Raw genomic sequence first — 17,439 nt, 5'->3', positions numbered from 1 at the left:
AAAATGGATCACATTTATGGAAAACGAAACAGACAACTTCTGGGGCCTCAGACTAGGTGAAGAATTTTTGACACTAAAAGCACAATGCATAAAAAGAAATAAGTGACTTCCTCAAAATTAAAACCATTTGTTCTGAATAAGTCTCTGCAGAGAGGATGAAATCTAAGCTACGTGTGTCAGCTTTTTGTTTCCATAACAACCTGAAATAACCCACTTCAGGAAGAAAGGCGGACTTGAGCTCATGGATTCAGAGGGCTCAGCCCATGGTCACCTGGCCCTGCCGCCTAGTTTCCTCTCGAGGGGCCTGTGCATCCTGACAGAGTACTCAGCAGAGTGACGTGCAAAGGGACAGGAAAAGCCTTCGTCCCAGTGTCCCTGTCAAGGACGCACTCCCCAGTGACCTACCTTCTTCCCACCAGTTCCTACTCCTGCAGGGTCCACACCTCCCAGGAGCCACTGCGAGTGAGGACTGAGCCCCTAACATGTGGCCCTGACATTCCAGATCCAAACAACAGCGGCAGAGACTAGGATAAAGCACTTGCAAACCAAAAACCCCACAAAAGACTTCAGCACTTAGAGTAGATGAGGAACTCTCAGAACAGCAAAAAACAGCCCAATTAGAAAGTGGGCCAAGGACACGGACAGAGATGTGACCCAAAATGCATGAAAAAATGCCCACTACTAGCCATCCGGGAAAGGGGACGAAAGCCACGGGTTCTGCTCACACCCAGAAGAGCCAGAGGGAACAGCAGCATCACCCAGTGGCGGAGAGGGTTTCTGTTCTGAAGTGCCTGAAGTTGGTTGCTAACGAAACACAGCAGGGCGCAGTGGCGCTTGCCTGTCATCCCAGAGACTTGGGAGGCTGAGACAAGAGGATCACAAGTCCAAAACCAGCCTCAGCAAAAGTGAGGCACTAAGCAACTCAGTGAGACCCTGTCTCTAAATAAAAAATACAAAATGGGGCATTTATCTGAGCAGGACGCTGATCTTCGCACAGACCCATGTGCACATGAACATGATGTCCACAGCAGCTTTATTTGGAATAGCTGAAAACTGGAACCACCCAGATATCGTTCGACGCAATGGCAAGTACACTATGGAACACCCCTTGGCAAGAGAAAGGACCCAACCACCGGCAGGCCACAACCTGGATGCGTCTCCAGAGGATCGTGCCGAGTGCCACGTGGTCACTGTGACTCCATTGATATAACAGTCTTGAAATGGCAACACGAGAGCAAAGAGGAACACGTTAGTGGCTGCCAGGGGCTGGGGATGGCACGGGGGGGGGGGGGGCTTTCCAGGGGCAGCCCAGGGAGATCTCCGTGGTGACACGGGCGCAGTTCCACAAATCTGCCCAGGACACACCGCACCTGTGTCAAAGCCCTGATTTGGATACTGTGTTGTAATTAGCTAATAACCGTAGGGGGAACCCAGGTAAGGGGTGCGTGGGAACCTCGATTTTTGCAACTTCCTATGAGTAATTATGTAAGAATAAAAACTGGGAAAAGAAAGCTCTGTGTGGAACCTGGTATCCTAGATTGGGTCCTGTAATGCAGCAAGAGCGTTATTGCCAAAAAAAGAAAAAAACACCCCAGGAAAACCCAAAGAAAACCTGTGGTTCAGTTCCGAGGACTGACTGCACCCATGTCCATGTTCAATGTACCCAGGCTTCATACGATGTCCACAGGGAGGCCAGGTGGGTGAAGGGCGTATGGAACTTGCCTGTGGATATGAAACTATTTCAAAAATAAACCCTTGAGCCCAGAATGACTAAACTGGAAGTCTCAGGAGTGGCTCAGGTAGGGAAAAAAAAAACTGTTTTTTTTTCAACTCTACGGATGGGCGCTTAACCACTGAGGTACGTCCCTAGCCCTTTTTATTTTGAGACAAGAGTCTCACTAAGTTGCTGAGGCTGCCTTGAACCCCATCCTCCTGCCTCAGCCTCCTGAGCTGCTGGGATTACAGGTGTGCACCACTGGGCCCAGCTTAGATTTTTAATCTGTCAAGTGATGCTGACGTGCAGCCGGGGCTCAGAAGCCTGCTGTGGAGAGATGACTTAGAGTCTGTTTCCCGCCTGGGTTTGGTCCTCAGGAACAATTTCTAGGGGAGCACACCCCTGTTCTTCTGTCCTTTAGTCCCGTTTACAAGGCCCAAATCTCCTCGAGAGGGGCTCCAGAAACTTCTCTCCTTCCCTCCCCAGTCTGTGCCCCGGCATCTCTGTGGCGCCCCATTCCACACTGCTCCACCCTGGGAGGAAAATTCAGGTAAACTGGAGGAAGAAGAAAAGCCGTCTCTGAAACTCCTCCCTGAAACTGCGACGCGAGGGGAAAACCGGGGTGGGGTGGGGGAGACTTGAAACGTCCTAGGGATGTGAGAGAAACTGTGATGCTTTTGTAAAAAGAAGGGCGGTGCCGGTGCAGCCGGTCACAGCAGCCCTCCTGCCCCTGGCTGCACTCCGCACCTTACAGCCGCAGGCACCTCCCTGGACACCTCCGCCAAAGGCAGGAGCCAGGTGGAGGGGTGGAGATGGGGCTCCGCCACAGCAGGACGACCCCTCCTCCACGCCTGACCCCTTCTCCACGCAGAGACTGACAATACTGTCGGTGGCAACAAGCACGGGGTGGAGGGATGGCCCGGGCCACACTGGCCCTACCTGCTGCTCGGGACTCCAGGGGGGTTCCGAAAGGCCACCTCCACCGGAAGGAGCAGGGCGAGGAACAGACCTGCGGGGAGCCCCGCTTCCTGGTCTGACACGTGGAGAAGGCCAGGGCACGTGAACTGACATGTGGCACGGTAAGGGGAGCCACCAAGGACCAAGGACATCGTGGACCAGGCCACGGATGTGAACCCCAACTAAAACTCCATTTGCTCAGAAAGTGCCGCCAGCAGCAGAGGTCAGCCGATGGAAAGCAGAGCGGACACAGGCCTCGGCCACGCGCAGGCGGTCACCGGCCGCAGTGCCTGGCTTGAAGAGGTACAGACACACTGCACTGTCACAGCGTCAGAGGGGAAGGGGAAGCTGGGCCCTGGGGACCAGAGATGATTCTGTTTCTTTGTTTCTTCCAGAGGCAGGCCTGGGGGGCCGCGCCAGCTGACCCCGCCTCCTGAAGGACAGCGGGGCCTGCCGAAGGCTCCTGGCACTGAAGCCTGGGATCCGCGTCTCTAAGGGCCATCTAAAACGTGGCCTGAGTGGTGGGGACAGGCTGGCTTGCGAAGCTGCCGCGGCTCCCTCCAGCTCCCCACGGGCATGTCCATTCCCCAGCTCGGCGCCTGGCAAGCAGTTAGACTCCTGGATTCCGCCCAGGGTTCTCCTCCACTGGGACGCAGGGCCTGCTGTGGCTGGACCCTGGGGAGAGAGGGAAGGAGAGTGGATACCCACGCCGGTGTGGGGAAGCGTCCTACCAAACCAAGGCCGAGTCTCTAGGACAGGGAGCAGCTGGAAAGGCAGAGGGCCCGGGAAGTCTCAGGAGGCGTTGGAGCGAGGTGGAGTGGCCGGTTGGGAATGCGGTCAGCCTGTTTTGACATCACAAGGGAAAAGCCACTTGGAGGACAGAGGCCATTGAGAAAGACAAGGAACCTGGGCCACGATCTCTGGCCCAGAGAGGCCCAGGCCACTACACTGGGCAGGAGAACCTGCTTGGGACCACACACCCAGTGCTGGAAGGAGAAGCGGATTTCTCAGCCCTCCTGTGTTCCAGAGGATGACTGTACGCCCCTGGCCCCACCCGGGGAGAGACCCTCCCACCGGGAGCTCTCTGCTAGCGCGCAGGAAGCCAAGCCAAGAGAAAGAAGGGAGATATTTACCTCAGTGTTCTCTGAAAACAAAAAAGGCTCACTAGTCCCAGTCATCTATCAACTGCAGTTTCCAAATGTGCCAAAGAGGGAAAGGTCTACTGGGAAGGCTAAAGAGAGCAGAGAGAGAGAAGAGACGGCAGGCTGTCGGGCGGTGGCGGAGACGGAGCCGGGCTCCAGCAGCACAGAGGGAGGGCAGTGAGAGTGGCCCCCGGGGCAGTCCTGGGAGCCACGTGCAGAGCAGTGAAGCGCCAATCTCCTAGTTTTGCAGGCCATTTGGGCTCTGTCACAGCTACTCAGTTTCACTGTCATCTTTCAGAAGCAGCCACATACAAGCCACAAACAAATGGGGTCTACACCCGGGCAGCTGGCCCGATCTGGTCCCTGCACCATGGTCTGCTGACCCCTGCGGGAGGCAATTTGCAATGACCATTTTCCAAACATTTCAATAAAGGCCATCTCTGGCAGGGATCTAGTGCCAGGCTCCAGGGCACAGTTCACCCTGCACTACTTAATCAGCAGCACCCCACTGAGACCACCCTGCGCTCTTCAGGAAGTGGAGGCCACGGTAACAGGACACCCCAGGAAACCCCGAGAGTTCAGGCAAGGAGCAGAGACAGCAAGCAAGTCTCAGGGAGGCAATTCAGGCTGCAGGCAAGTGACAGCCACCAACACCGTGTCACAGAGCATGGGGTGATCTGTCACAGAGAGGGGATGCCCCAAAGCCACCGCCAGGACTCTCTCATGGGATGGCTCAGTGCTCAGCCGGAAGGGTTTTCACCAAGCCTCTTGGGGATGGGGTGAAGCTCAGTGGGCGATGCTTGCTGAGCATGTGCAGGGCCCTGGGTTCCACCCCCAGCGCCTTTAAAAAGCCAAACAAGCTGCGTCTGCGCAGGGGCTCTGAAGGCAGTGGCACACGAGGTCTGCACCCCGCCCGGGCTGCAGGTGGAGCCAGAGAGGGCTGACGGGAACCCAAGACAAACGGCTCACTCGTTAAAGATCAGTCTTGGGTTTGAGCGGGAGGCTGGACCCGGCACCCCACGTGAAGGGGCACATAGCCCAGCGGGGAGGGCGGCCACGTGGCACTCCTGCTTCAGTCCAAAGCCTGGGCCCACCAGTGCCCGGATCTGGAGCCCACAAAGGCTGGGCTACCTCCGTGGTCCCCAGGGTTGGGGGACTCTGCCCTTTACACACACACGCCACCTCGCGATTCAGAAACACCTTTTGTAAAAACATCTCTGCACTCTGGAGCACAGGTCTCAGTCACCAGAGCGGCGGTCCCCTGAGGCCCCACAGGCCAGGGTCCTTGGCCCCCACTTTGCTTCTGTAAGACGGGCAGAGTGGCTCTCAGGACCCCACAGAGGCAAAGGCACCACAGGCTCAGGCCTGCGCCCAGGGTGAGTCTCAGCAAGAGCTGGCTCCCCAGGGCAGGGGGGCGAGGAAGTGGGGCCTGCACCCGCCCCTCTGCAGCCTCTGAAGCCCAGCCAGGACTCCACCCCAGGACTCCACGGGCCTCAGGGCCCCATGCCCCCGCCCTCTCCACTGCCGCTTCACAGGGCCACATCTGCTCCCCAGCTGCTCCTGCTCAACATGGAGCCCCAAGGAGGCTCTCACTGCCCGCCTCCCCACTCCTCTGCCACACCCCTTCCCAGCCAGGCCCGCGGCACCCCAAGTCTAAGTGGCCAGAAGTTTCTGGACTGGATGGACCTGGCCGCCAGCTCCTCTCTATAAAGCTGACCATTCTGAGAGGCCCTCGAAGACCCAGCGCCAGCCGAGCTACAGCTGTCACCCAAGCCACTCAAAACAGCAAGAAGGGACAAGGACAGGGAGAGAGCAGAGCCAGGAGGCCAGGGCAGGTGGGCGCAGCCAGCAGGTCTGAGGGAAGCGGCCAGACCTGCCGCGAGGCTTACCCGCGGCTGCCGTGGTCTTGTTACTGAGGAGCCTGGTCTGACTGCCTGGGACGACCTGGAGGTCAGAGTTTTCGGGGGACGGTGGCAGGCTCTGGGCTCGGGTGGCCAGGAGTGCATTGAGGTACTGCAGCCGCGTGACCTGGAGGACAGAGGTGTCACCCAGCGGGGGACACGGCGTGGTGTGGGCTCGCACCTCTGGCGGAACTGGATGGCAGGGCGAGGATGCAGGGAGAGGAGCAGGAAAGGGCAGAGGGCAAGCGGGCAGAGGGGGCCAGAGACCAGGCCCTGAGACCACTAAGCCACGCGGTCAGGGTGCCCAGGGAGTCCAGGCCTCAGGACAGCCAGGCCAGGGTGGTGAGGTGTCCAGGGAATCAAGGCCCCACATTTGGGCAGCGCAGGGCCTGGTCTTGGGCCTCAGGGCCGCTCAGACCTCACTCTCCTCCACACACACTGGTGACCAGCTGGCCTAGCCCCTTGGGTCCCAAAGCCAGTTAGTGCCAACACAACACGCAGCCCAGGCGGTCACCTTGATGAGCTGAAGGTCAGAGAGGGCCCTCACGGTGTAGTCGGGACAGTAGGTGGAGGAGCGGGTGCCCTCGGCTGGCTCGGGCTGCAGGTCATGGCGGGTGGCCTGGTGCGAGGGCACCGGGGACTGGTGAGCTGTCAGGAGGAACAGGCGGTGAGGGCACCGCTGGGCAACTGCTGGCTCTGCGGCCTGCCCCCATCACCCCGAGAGGGGACAGGGTCGGGACTTGGGGGAGGGCAGAAGACACCACAGGGAGGTTCTGCAGGGATGGGGGTGCACCAGGTGAGCAAGAAGGAAGCCTGTCCCCGCTCCAGAGCCAAGAGACGCCCTGCGGGGACCGGGGCCGTTCCGCAAGCCAGGACCCAGCCCTCAGAGGTAGGGGCTGCGGCTCACCCGAGGACGGCGTGGTCAGGGCGGACACTCCATAGTAGGTGAAGGCCCCGTTCTCAAACTTCAGGCCCTCCTTCCCGATCTCCACCTCAACCCTGCCCTGGGAGGAGGGAGGGCAGGCAGACAGACACGGGCACGGGTTAGCGTCCCCAGGAGGAGCACCAGGTGAAATCCCAGCGACCTGGGTGGCGGGCCTGTGGCCATCCTCCAGTCACCTGCAGGATGAGGACGAAGTAGTCCACAGGCCGGCTGCGCTGGTACAGGTAGTGGTGGGCGGCCAGGCGGTCGCTCTCATCAAACTTCACCTCCTGGTTGACGCTCGGGTGCCTCAGCAGGTGCAGGAGGACCTTCTCAGAGATGCGCAGCGGGCTGAACACGTCCACCTCTGCCCCAAAACCGGAAAAGGAAGAGTGCCCACCGGGCTGAGCGGCCTGCGTGCACCTGGCTCCTGCGCCCGCACCCCGGGCTTCCCTGCGCCTGAGCTGCCACCTTCCACAGAGAGCAGGGCAGGGCAGGGCAGGGCAGGGCACATGTGGGCCCAGCTGAGGTTCCCTGGCCACCCTGGCCAGGGGCAAAGCCCAGTTCTGCTCTTGGTTACTTGGGTCAGCCCTGGGGTCACCTAAGAGGCTGACAGAGCTGCAGAGAAAGCACAGATGTTGTTCCGCGTGACTCTCCTGTTTACTAGGATCAGGAAGCAGCTGGTGTCCACCGTGGGTGGTCTCCTGACCCACGGACAGTGAGTGGAACAGGGACACGGACCCCTCCTCTCTCACCTCGGGAAAGGAAGCGCTGGGTGGCCAGGAGCAGCTGAGGCGAGATTTTTACTTTGTACTCCTCGTCAGACACCTTGAACAAGGAGAAGTCCTCCTTGCGCTTGAGCGGGGCACTCAGGGAGGTGGCTGTCCTCCGCACGGCAGCATCTCCTGAGGGGTGAGAAGATGGCAGCTCAGGCACAAGCAAGAGTCTCATGAACGCAGACCCTGGGCCCATTGGGGCTCTGCTGCCCGCTCCTTCTTCCCCAGGGATGCAACCCTGTCCTGCTCCCCCATGGAGCCTGGCGGCCATTCCTCTCCAGTGAGCCTGGTGCCTAGGATGGGGGCAATGACCCTCACTTCCCAAGGAAATGAGGAAGGGGCCGCCCTCTTGCTTGGAGTTGGGTAGAAAAAATGCTGATGAGAAGAGCTGTCCGTCAACACAGGCCTCCCGGGGCCCTGCTGAGGACTGCTGGTGGCAGGCAGCAGCAGCAGTGGCAGTGGACACTGACCTCGGGACCTCATGCCCGGTCAGTCTCAGGAACTGAACTGAAAATGCTGTGCTTGGGAACAGACGTGGGGGTAAGCCACGTGCTTGGCAGCACAGAGCAGTGGGCAGCTCAGGGTCCCAGGTGCCCGTATGAGGCCCACAGCCCTGGAGCACAGGCCCTGTGTCTGCCCTGCAGGCCGCAGCCAGCATCCTGAGAGGAGGAAGACACACTCTAAGGCCCCAGGCTGTGGCGGGAAGATGCTCTTGGTGATCAAGAATGGGTTCCTGTCCCTTTCTGTGGTGCTGGGGCTGGAACCCAGGGCCTCATGCATGCCAGCAGGCAAGCACTTTCAACGAGGCCTCATCCCCGGCCCAAAGAACGGCACAAAACGACCTGCAGCAGAAGACACGAAAACTGGAAGAGCCCAGGAGGGACAGAGAGCCTAGGAGGGACAGAGCCAGGAGGGACAGAGCCCAGGAAGGACAGAGCCCAGGAAGGACAGAACCCAGGAGGGACAGAGCCCAGGAGGGACAGAGCCCAGGAAGGACAGAGCCAGGAGGGACAGAGCCCAGGAAGGACAGAGCCCAGGAAGGACAGAGCCCAGGAAGGACAGAGCCCAGGAGGGACAGAGCCCAGGAAGGACAGAGCCCAGGAAGGACAGGGCCCAGGAAGGACAGAGAGTCCAGGAAGGACAGGGCCCAGGAAGGACAGGGCCCAGGAAGGACAGGGCCCAGGAAGGACAGGGCCCAGGAAGGACAGAGCCCAGGAAGGACAGAGAGTCCAGGAAGGACAGGGCCCAGGAAGGACAGAGCCCAAGAAGGACAGAGCCCAAGAAGGACAGAGTCCAGGAAGGACAGAGCCCAGGAGGGACAGAGCCCAGGAGGGACAGAGCCCAGGAGGGACAGAGCCCAGGAGGGTCAGAGCCCGGCATGCACAGGAGCCGTGAGAGCACCGACAGCCCGGGCAGGAGGGAGCCCTGCCGTGGCGGCCTTACTGAGCCACGGGGGCAGGGAGGGGGCCTGGCGGGGATGCAGCGGCTCCGGAACAGAGGCTCCCAGTGTGCACACGGTGTGTCTCAGGGCCGGGAGGACAGGGGAAGTCACACTCACGGTAGTCTGCAGACTCGTCCAGGATCTCGGACCTGATGACCTCCTCGATGACGTCCTCCACGGTGACCAGGCCCAGCACCTCATAGAAGGGGTCGCCCTCGCCCTCGTTGTTCACCTTCTGCACGATGGCCAGGTGGGACTTCCCTGTGGGGAGGGACACTCGTTTACAGCTAGCAGGGGCACCCCATTTTTCTCAGTTTCTCCTGGTATGAGCCCACTGCAAGGACAGAAGCCAATGTTTGTGCTGGACACTGGGCCACACACCCTAAGTTTTGTGTTTTGTTTTTGATATTAAGGACTGAACCCAGAGGTCCTTTCCCACTGAGCTACATCCCCAGCCCCCCCCTTTTTTTTGGTACTGGGGATTGAACTCAGAGGCACTCAACCACACCCCCAGCCCTATTTTGTATTTTATTTGGAGACAGGGGCTCACGGAGTTGCTTAGCACCTCACTTTTGCTGAAGTTGCCTGTGAACTTGCACTCTTTCTACCTCAGCCTCTGGAGCCAAGGGATTACAGGCGTGCACCATCACGCTCAACTCCCCGAGCCCTTTATACTTTTTACTTTGTGGCAGGCCTCACTAAGTTGCCCAGATTGGTCTTGAACTTGTGATCCTCCTGCCTCACCCTCCCAAATAGCTGAGAACAGGCACGCATGGAGGCTTCCCAAGTTCTCAACAAGCTGGGCAACATCCCAGAGGCGTGTTCATTGGCCGGAGGTCCCCACACAGACAACAGCAGAGCTGGGACTGGCCCCAGGTCTGTGACTCCGAGCCATGCGGAGGTCTAGCCAAGCACCTCCTGTCTAGAACACAGGGGTCTCACACAACAACTGCAGGTGTCTACAAACAGCACACCAAGACTGCTGGCTGCCCTGGACGGTCCCAGTAGGGGAGCCCACGAGTCCACTCTGCCTGACTCTGGGAAGGCCTCCTAATTCTTAAGGCTGTCCTCTGGGGGTCAATAGTGGGAGGTGGCCATTCAGAACCCAACCTGGGCACAGGGGACAGCAGGTAGCCAGGACTGGTCCACCTGGCTCCTGTGTCTTTCCCATGTCATTTTCCTACTTGGTTTGCTTAGTGAGAAGGGGCAGACTGAAAACAACTCATGTCTCAGGATGTCGGGGAACACTGGGGGACTTCTGGAATTGACTCTGCAGCAGGCTTTTCAGCCATAAAACTTGATTCCTATCCGAGAGAAACAGAAAGGCAAGTCATGTGGGTAATTTAAGATCTTTTGAGTGGGCACATTAAAAAAAATCTAAACTCAAAACATAAAAAGGGCTGGAGATGTAGCTCAGCGGGCAGCATCCTCAGGTGCAAACCCCAATGCTGCAAAGAAAAAGAAAAAAAAAATAGGCAGAATTAAGTTTAATAACATTTCAAGTAATTCAATATAGCCAAGATATTTCAATATATAACCCACCCACATACACACACACACACACACACAAAAAAAATAGCAATAGATAGCCTCCCCTGATTGCACAGAGTCCCTGAACCTGGTTTGTACTTGATGCCTACAGCACACCCCAAGTCAGTCTAGTGCCCTTCCCAGCACTGCGCAGCCACAGGTGGGAGGGGACTGGCCGCTGGACCCGCAGGACCACAGCCTGGGGCGCGCCCTCTTCTGTTACAAGTGAGAGGGCGGAGGTTGGTGTGGGCACAGACCTGCACACCTGGGGGAGTTTGCTCCAAGAATCCTCAGGCAAGCAGAAAAGTCTTTGTGTGACTCACGCTCCACACACCCAGGGCTTAATGAAATGAAGCGTCCTCCTGCAGGGTGCTCTAGAACCCCTGACCAAAGAGCCAAGACGGAAATGACCACATGAGGTCACCTTCCCCTTTCTAGGAGGAAAAGGCTCAGGGTCCCTGGAGATCTCTGCCCAGTCCTGCCAGGCCTGAGGCACTGAGTCAGGGGACAGGTATTTCTACATTCTTCCCACACTCTGTGACTGTGCTGGGAAGGGCTCAGGCTGGCGCACAGGCACCATTTCTGCAAGGGCCACGGCTGCTGCACCACAGAAGGCAAGGCCACAGGCCCACGGGGGGCACCAGGCACGTGACAGGCAGTTTTGATCAACACCTTTGAATTCCTGAAACCAAAGCCCAGGTCTGAAGGCCACCTTGGAGCAGAGAGGCCTGAGCCCACTCCTCCTTTCAGGAAGCTGAACCCTCTGCAGGGTTCCTACAGGAAGGGACTCACTTCTCCCAGGCTGTCACACACGTGCAGAGGAGGCACATGCCTCCCCACGACCGCCACACTGGGATGACTCCAGAAGGAACGGAGGAAAGCAGGACTCCGGGAAGATCCCCATGTGACTTGCTCTCAACAGAGGATGCTCGAGGGCCAACAGGCAGCCCTGAGAATGCAGCAGGGGACTGAGAAAAGGCAGCTGGCCGACTAAAGTTCATGGCCAGCTGACAGGACCCAAGCACTCCCAGGGATACCTGCAGGCTCTCAGGCCAGTTCTGCGGAGTCCCTAAGGGTGTGAATGGCATGACCTACGGCCATGGGAAACTCTAGTTTTAATTTGAGTCCACAGGCTCCAGAGTACTCCAGTTATCTGGATGCTGGAAGACCTTTGCATGATGCCCAACTTCTAGGTCACCTTTAAAAATGCAGTTAAGAGTTTCATCTCTCCATCTTTCCTCTGTCCCCAACTCCCTTTTATTTTGCAGAGCTGGGGATACGGGGTGGGGTTTGCACATGCTAGGCAAGTGCTTTATCATGGAGCTATGCTCCTAGCCCTTTTGATTTCATTTTGAGACGGGGTCTCACTCTCCTACCCAGGCTGGCCTCCAACATGCAATCCTCCTGCCTTGGCCTCCCTAGACTTTGTAATTATAGGCATCCTTGTTCTGTAGAAAAACTAAGTGTACCAAAGTTATGAGAAAAGTCACAGGCTAACACTCCTCCCAGATGTCTGAGCAGGTCTGACTCTTCTCAGCATTGTGGCAAAACATGACAGTAAATCAAAACTGGCTGTCTGACAGCAGCATCTCTGAAAAGTTCATTGCCCTAATCTTCTCCTCACTTACTTCACGACTCTCATCACGGGCTGAGCAAAGGCAGCAGGGGTTAATGGCCATAGAGAAGACGCAAGTCACCTACTTCAGCCCCAAAGCACTCACACTGCCTGGGGATCATTGCTGTCACCTCAAGTCCGCACAGAGGGGTGCTTCCCTCCAGCTTACAAAGTTCCCAAGCAGATGGTGCTCTGAAGGAGTGACAGGAGCGGAACGTACTGGCCAAGAGGAAGATCAGTGGGCAGAGAGATGGGGAAAGGATCGACTGTAAAACCTCCAATACCAGGAAGACTGCAACGTGCCCTTTGCTCATAAGCAGAGGATCATAGAAGGACGAAGACAGAGAGGACTTTAACAAAGAGAAACACAGGACACCAAAAGGCCACAGAAAGAGAAGGCAAGGCAGCTCCAGGGCGGCACCAGAAAGACAGGGCCATTCTGCCCCAAGAATGGCCCTCACCCACCAGGAACCAGGAAGCCAAGGAGGACCAAAGTGACCCCACTGCAGGTCCCACCCTGTCCTTCCTCCCCACCACTGGCTTCTAGAAGGAGGCTTTCCAGCATGTTGTCAGATGGCTCTGGAACAGTCTGAATGAACCAGGAAGGGATCAATCCCCAGCCCTCCGGGACCAGGCAGTCTGACAACGTATTCCGACCAGCCGTCCTGGACAGGAGCACCTGTACTGTGACAGCAGGTCCGTTGGAACCTGCTCCACTTGCCCCACCTTAAAAACTAAGAGCAGGGAACCAACCTGGATGCCCTTCAATAAATGACTGGATAAAAAAAAAAAAAAAGTGGCTTATATACACAATGGAATATTACTCAGCAATAAAAGAGGATAAAATCATGGCATTTGCAGGTAAATGGATGGAGTTAGAGAAGATAATGCTAAGTGAAGTTAGCCAATCCCAAAAAACCAAATGCTGAATGTTTTCTTTGATATAAGGAGTCTGCAGTGGGATAGAGAGGGGGAGCATGGGAGGTATAGAGGAACTCTAGATAGGGCAGAGGGTGGGAGGGGAGGGAGGGGGCATGGGGGTAATTAATGACAGTTGAATGTGATGATCATTATTATCCAAAGTACATGTATAACTATGTATACAACCAGAGATGCGAAAAATTGTGCTCTATATGTGTAATAAGAGTCGTAATGCATTCCACTGTTATATATAAATAAAAAAAAGAAACTTGAGAAAGTTATAACTTTAATGGGCAAGTTTTTTTAAAAAAATCTCATTTGTAATTTCAAAAGCTCATATAATATATAGTCTCTTGATAGCCATGGCAATTCAGTAATAAAAAGCATAATCCTAAAGTTGCAAAAAAAAAAACAAACAAAAAAACTAAGAGCAGAAGCTCTCTCCCAGCCAGTCGCGACCCTGGCTCCCCTTGGTCCACGCTGGGAGGCCTGTGTACAATACGAGTCGCATCCTACTTGTTCTCCCAATTGCCACCTGCCAAGGTACTTCATCCATCCCAGGTGCCTCTCCTGACCACTCTCCTTCCCTTGGAAAGTGTCCCTTCCCTTAGCTTCCAGAACATTCCAAACTCCTCTCTGCTTACGGCCCTAGGGATCAAGCCCTGGTCCCCCACACACCTCTCCCAACCCGTCTTGCCTCCATGAACATTTTAATTCTTCCCATCTAGGGTGCCTCATGGCTCTGGGCCAAGCTTATCTGCCAAATTTGAAAGGCAAGGCCACGGCAATGAAAATCGTGACCCCAAGGCTTTGGGAAAGGAAGGTCTTCACCGACCTCACCCTAAACATTATGTCTCGCTCCTGAAGCTCTTCCCTTTAGTTCCAGAGAGGGGCACGCCTTCCCCCACCATCTCACAAGCAGAGAAATCACAAATCCGGCTGCAGCCAGACACCAGAGCTGAAGGAACCGAACATAAGAGCTTACAATATCAAAGGGACAACTATGGTCTCTACCCTGGGCCTTTCTGGAAGTGGGACCTGCACTTCCGGGTTCACCCCCTCTGCTAAATCCTCTCCCCGAGTAGCAAACACTATCTACCCGTAGCCCACCCAGGACCTACCACTGCTCTGCTACCAAGCTCACGAGCAGCATGCAGGACATGTCATCCCCGGTCCCTTTATGCTCGTCACTGACAGCTGAGGACCTTGAGCAAGAGAGGCTGGGTGCAGCTCAAAGCAGGCGGGGGCAGGATAGAACCCACCCGGCCCACTTCAGGGCCACCCACTGTCACTCCCCTCTTGAGCTGCCTCGCTGGGCACTACCATGATTCAGGGCTTTGCAGGCCCAGACAGTATGCTCACCACCAGGAGGATCCAGCTGGGTCTGCCCAGGGTTCCTCCCAGAGACAGGTGGGCAGCGCGGCTTTCTAAGGAAATGGCCAGGAATACTGCCATGCTCTTTAACAGACCATCCAAACCTCTCACCCAACCCTGAGCTACATGCAGGACTGGTGCAAGGATCAAAGGACATGAGGGCCAGGCACAGTGGTGCACGCCTATGATCCCAGCGGCTTGGGAGGCTGAGGCAGGAGGATCACAAGTTCAAAGTCAGCAGCCTCAGCAATTAACCAAGGGCCTAAACAATTTAGTGAGACTCTGTCTCTAGGTGAAATATAAAAAAGGGCTGGGGATGTGGCTCAGTGGTTAAGTGCCCCTGGTACCAAAGAAAAAGCAAAAAGAAAGGAGATAAGGCATGGAGAGGCCATATCGGAGCCTGGCTCCACAAGGGAGTCATTATGAGAAAGGCATCTTCCTGCCCTGACCGTCCAGAGGCTCACCAAGCAGCTCCCATGCAGACCTGGGGCCAGGAGACTTCCCAGCTGCCAGAAATAGCGGGGGGTTTACTCACTTCACCTCCCATCAGGCAGCCTTTAGGGTCAAGTCCATCCAGAGCCCTGGGCTGCCCCTGCCCTTATCCTGCAGGAGCTCAGGTGTGGGAAGCATGGCTGGTGGCCAAGGAGTCTGTCGCACTCTGGGCAGCACTCTGAGGATGGTGGAGGGGACTAAAAGGGAGCCCTTGCCTTCTCACCTGGAGGGCCCCCAATCTCCACCTCCAACCTTGTGAGCAGCAAATCAGATGAAAGGAGGGGGTGAAGATGTGGGGTTAAGGGAGAACTTGAGAAACACACTTAGGGTTAGAAAAGGGGAGGGGGATTAAAAGGGAAAACAAAACAAAGGAAGACAAGGGAAAGGGAGATTAAATCAGCACCTATAAAGTTGTTTTGGTGAAATCAAAGTGAAAGTTTTCTCCACACCTTCAAGAAAGTATTTATGAGTCACTCCCTGCCTGCAACCAGGGAGGCAGCAACAGGGACCTCAGCAAGGCCCAAGGAATATCATGGTCTATCTAATTTGATATTAAACCTGTGCAGATACTAGCACCCAGATACCTACTTTTGCACGTCCTTTTAGTTTCTATCCAAGAGTTTGGGTCACACAAAGCCCAAAGTGTACAGAAGTGGCCTCAGGGTGTTAGAAGTAAATGGAAAGTTTCACCAAAGGGGGTGCCAAGGTGTTGGATTTCTAGGACACTTCATCCACCTCTAAATTTTTCAAAAAGTCACTGCCAGATTCAAGGCCATCACCTTCTGGAAAAGGGGAGGTCTCATATCCCCCACCCCTTTTCTAGGACAGGACACGCATGTGCACCTCCTCCAGGATTCCCAGGCCTTTACCTCGCTTGAACTCCTCCAGGACTGCGTCTAGCTTGGTGTCATTGAAGACGAAGTGGAGTGGATGGTTGTAGAAGCGGGTAATGGTACTGAGCGGTGTGCAGTCCTCGGGGTCCACGAAGGCCAAGTCCTTGAGGTAGAGCATGTCCACGATGTTGGAGCGCTCTTCCTCGTACACCGGAATGCGCGTGTGGCCGCTCTGCATGATGCTGGCCAAGACGCTGAAGTCCAGAACTGCACTGGCATCCAGCATGAAGCAGTCTTCGAGAGGCGTAAGCACGTCCTCCACTGTCCGGTAGCGCAGCACTCCCTTGCTGAGGTCGCTGTAGGGGTCGCCGCCTCCGCGCGCTAGCTCCAGCACGCGCTCGCGCAGCCGCCCGGGCCGCGCCGCCAGCTCCAGCAGCTGCCCCACTGGCAGCGCCACGGGCAGGGTGAGCAGCACTGCCAGGCGGCTGAGGCTCAGAGCGCGCGGTGCCAACGCCAGCGCCCAGCGCCCGCTCACAGCGGCCGGAACCACTTCTCCTACCAGAAAAACCAGCCCTGCGCAGCCCAGCACCGCGGGCACCGCTCGCTGGCCGGCCGCTCGGTACAGCAGCACCGCCAGCGCCGCCTGCGCCAGGCTAGCCAGCAGCAGCAGCGCGCCCAGGGCGCAGCCCGCCCAGCGCCGCGCGGGTTCCAGGCGCCGCGCCGCCGCACGCTCCGCCTCCGAGCCGCTCTCGCGCAGCACCTGCACCTCGGCGGGCGCTAGCGCCAGCGCACTCAGCTGCAGGCCCCGCGCCAGCGCCGCCAGCGCCAGCAGCCCGGCCGCCCCCAGGCCCAGCGCCCAGGGCGGCGCCGCCTCCTCAGCTGCCCCGCCGCCCGGCTCCACGCGCACTGCAAGCAGCGCCGAGTTTGGGGGCACGGCCTGGGCGCGCAGGCATAACAGCGCGCGCCACTGGCCCGCGGGAGCCGCCGTCTCCTCGGGCGCCGTGGCTGGTCCACCCTCGGGGCAGCCTGCCCCCTCGGGGGCCACCCAGGTCCAGGAGCTGTTGGCGAAGCCCGAACCCAGGAGGCGCAGGCGGAAGGTGGCCTCCGGCGCGGCCCGCACAGCCCCTCCGTGCACCCACCCTGGGCCCGCCTCTCCGTCCTCCTCCAGGCAGAAGCCCAGCACTCGCGGGCCCGGCGCCGTCTCCCCAGCGGCGTTGCCCAGGCAGAGCGCGGCGAGTACCCAACCTAGCCGACCCGCAGCCGCCGCCATCGCCTGCGGCCCCCTCTGGGCCTCTCGCGCAGCCTACCCCGCTCGCCCCGCGCCCCCGCCTCCCCGGCCAATCATCGCCGGCCTTCGCGCCGCCTCAGCCAATGGGCGGCGGAGCGAGGGCGGGCCCCGGGGTCGGACTAGGCTGCGCCGGGGAGTAAACAAGCCGCGCGGGGCGGGCCGGGGGCGTGGGGTGCTCGGCCCTGCCGCTAGCCGCTGCACCGAGGGCTAGCGGCCGCCAGCGCCGGAGGACGCGGGGTATTGGGCAGAGCTCCGGACTCCAGCGCCCGAACGCCCGAACGCCCGACAGCGCTCTGGGAAGCTCCCAGGGCCTCACTCGAACCACGGGCCCTGACGCTCCTGAAGTTGCACACGGAGATTCAAGTGCATGGAAAGTGGGATGTTTTCTTAATAAAAGGCCCAGAAACCCTTCAGGGCCAAGGGAGCTGAATAAGAACCAGAGCCTGGATTCGGGAAGCTAAGGTTTCTTGAAAATGTTTATGGATGGCGCGGGGCTGTGGCTTCAGGTCTGGGAACATCCAAGGCACAGCCAC

At 57.8% G+C, this 17,439-nt stretch overlaps 1 protein-coding gene across 2 annotated transcripts; it reads right to left on the bottom strand.

Annotated features, from left to right (window-relative positions):
- Positions 1-1,016: 1,016 nt before the first annotated feature.
- Positions 1,017-16,943, bottom strand: Cnnm3 (cyclin and CBS domain divalent metal cation transport mediator 3). 2 transcript variants are annotated; one of them, XM_078028499.1, is made up of 9 exons: positions 15,655-16,943; positions 8,971-9,114; positions 7,392-7,541; positions 6,834-7,003; positions 6,622-6,718; positions 6,229-6,362; positions 5,703-5,841; positions 3,805-3,902; positions 1,017-3,346 (listed from the first exon to the last, which is right to left on the bottom strand). In XM_078028499.1, exons 1-8 carry the CDS (start codon positions 16,886-16,888, stop codon positions 3,853-3,855), a joined length of 2,118 nt encoding a protein of 705 aa, XP_077884625.1. In that variant the 5' UTR covers positions 16,889-16,943; the 3' UTR covers positions 1,017-3,346; positions 3,805-3,852. The 2 variants fall into 2 exon arrangements, with proteins under 2 accessions (XP_077884625.1, XP_077884624.1); XM_078028498.1 differs by lacking the exon at positions 3,805-3,902.
- Between the last annotated feature and the right edge of the window lie 496 nt (positions 16,944-17,439).

Source organism: Ictidomys tridecemlineatus, chromosome 12, assembly GCF_052094955.1.
Source record: "Ictidomys tridecemlineatus isolate mIctTri1 chromosome 12, mIctTri1.hap1, whole genome shotgun sequence".
Lineage (NCBI taxonomy): Eukaryota > Metazoa > Chordata > Mammalia > Rodentia > Sciuridae > Ictidomys > Ictidomys tridecemlineatus.
The sequence above is the reverse complement of the archived record's forward strand: the minus strand, read 5'-3'. Positions and strand labels throughout refer to the sequence as shown.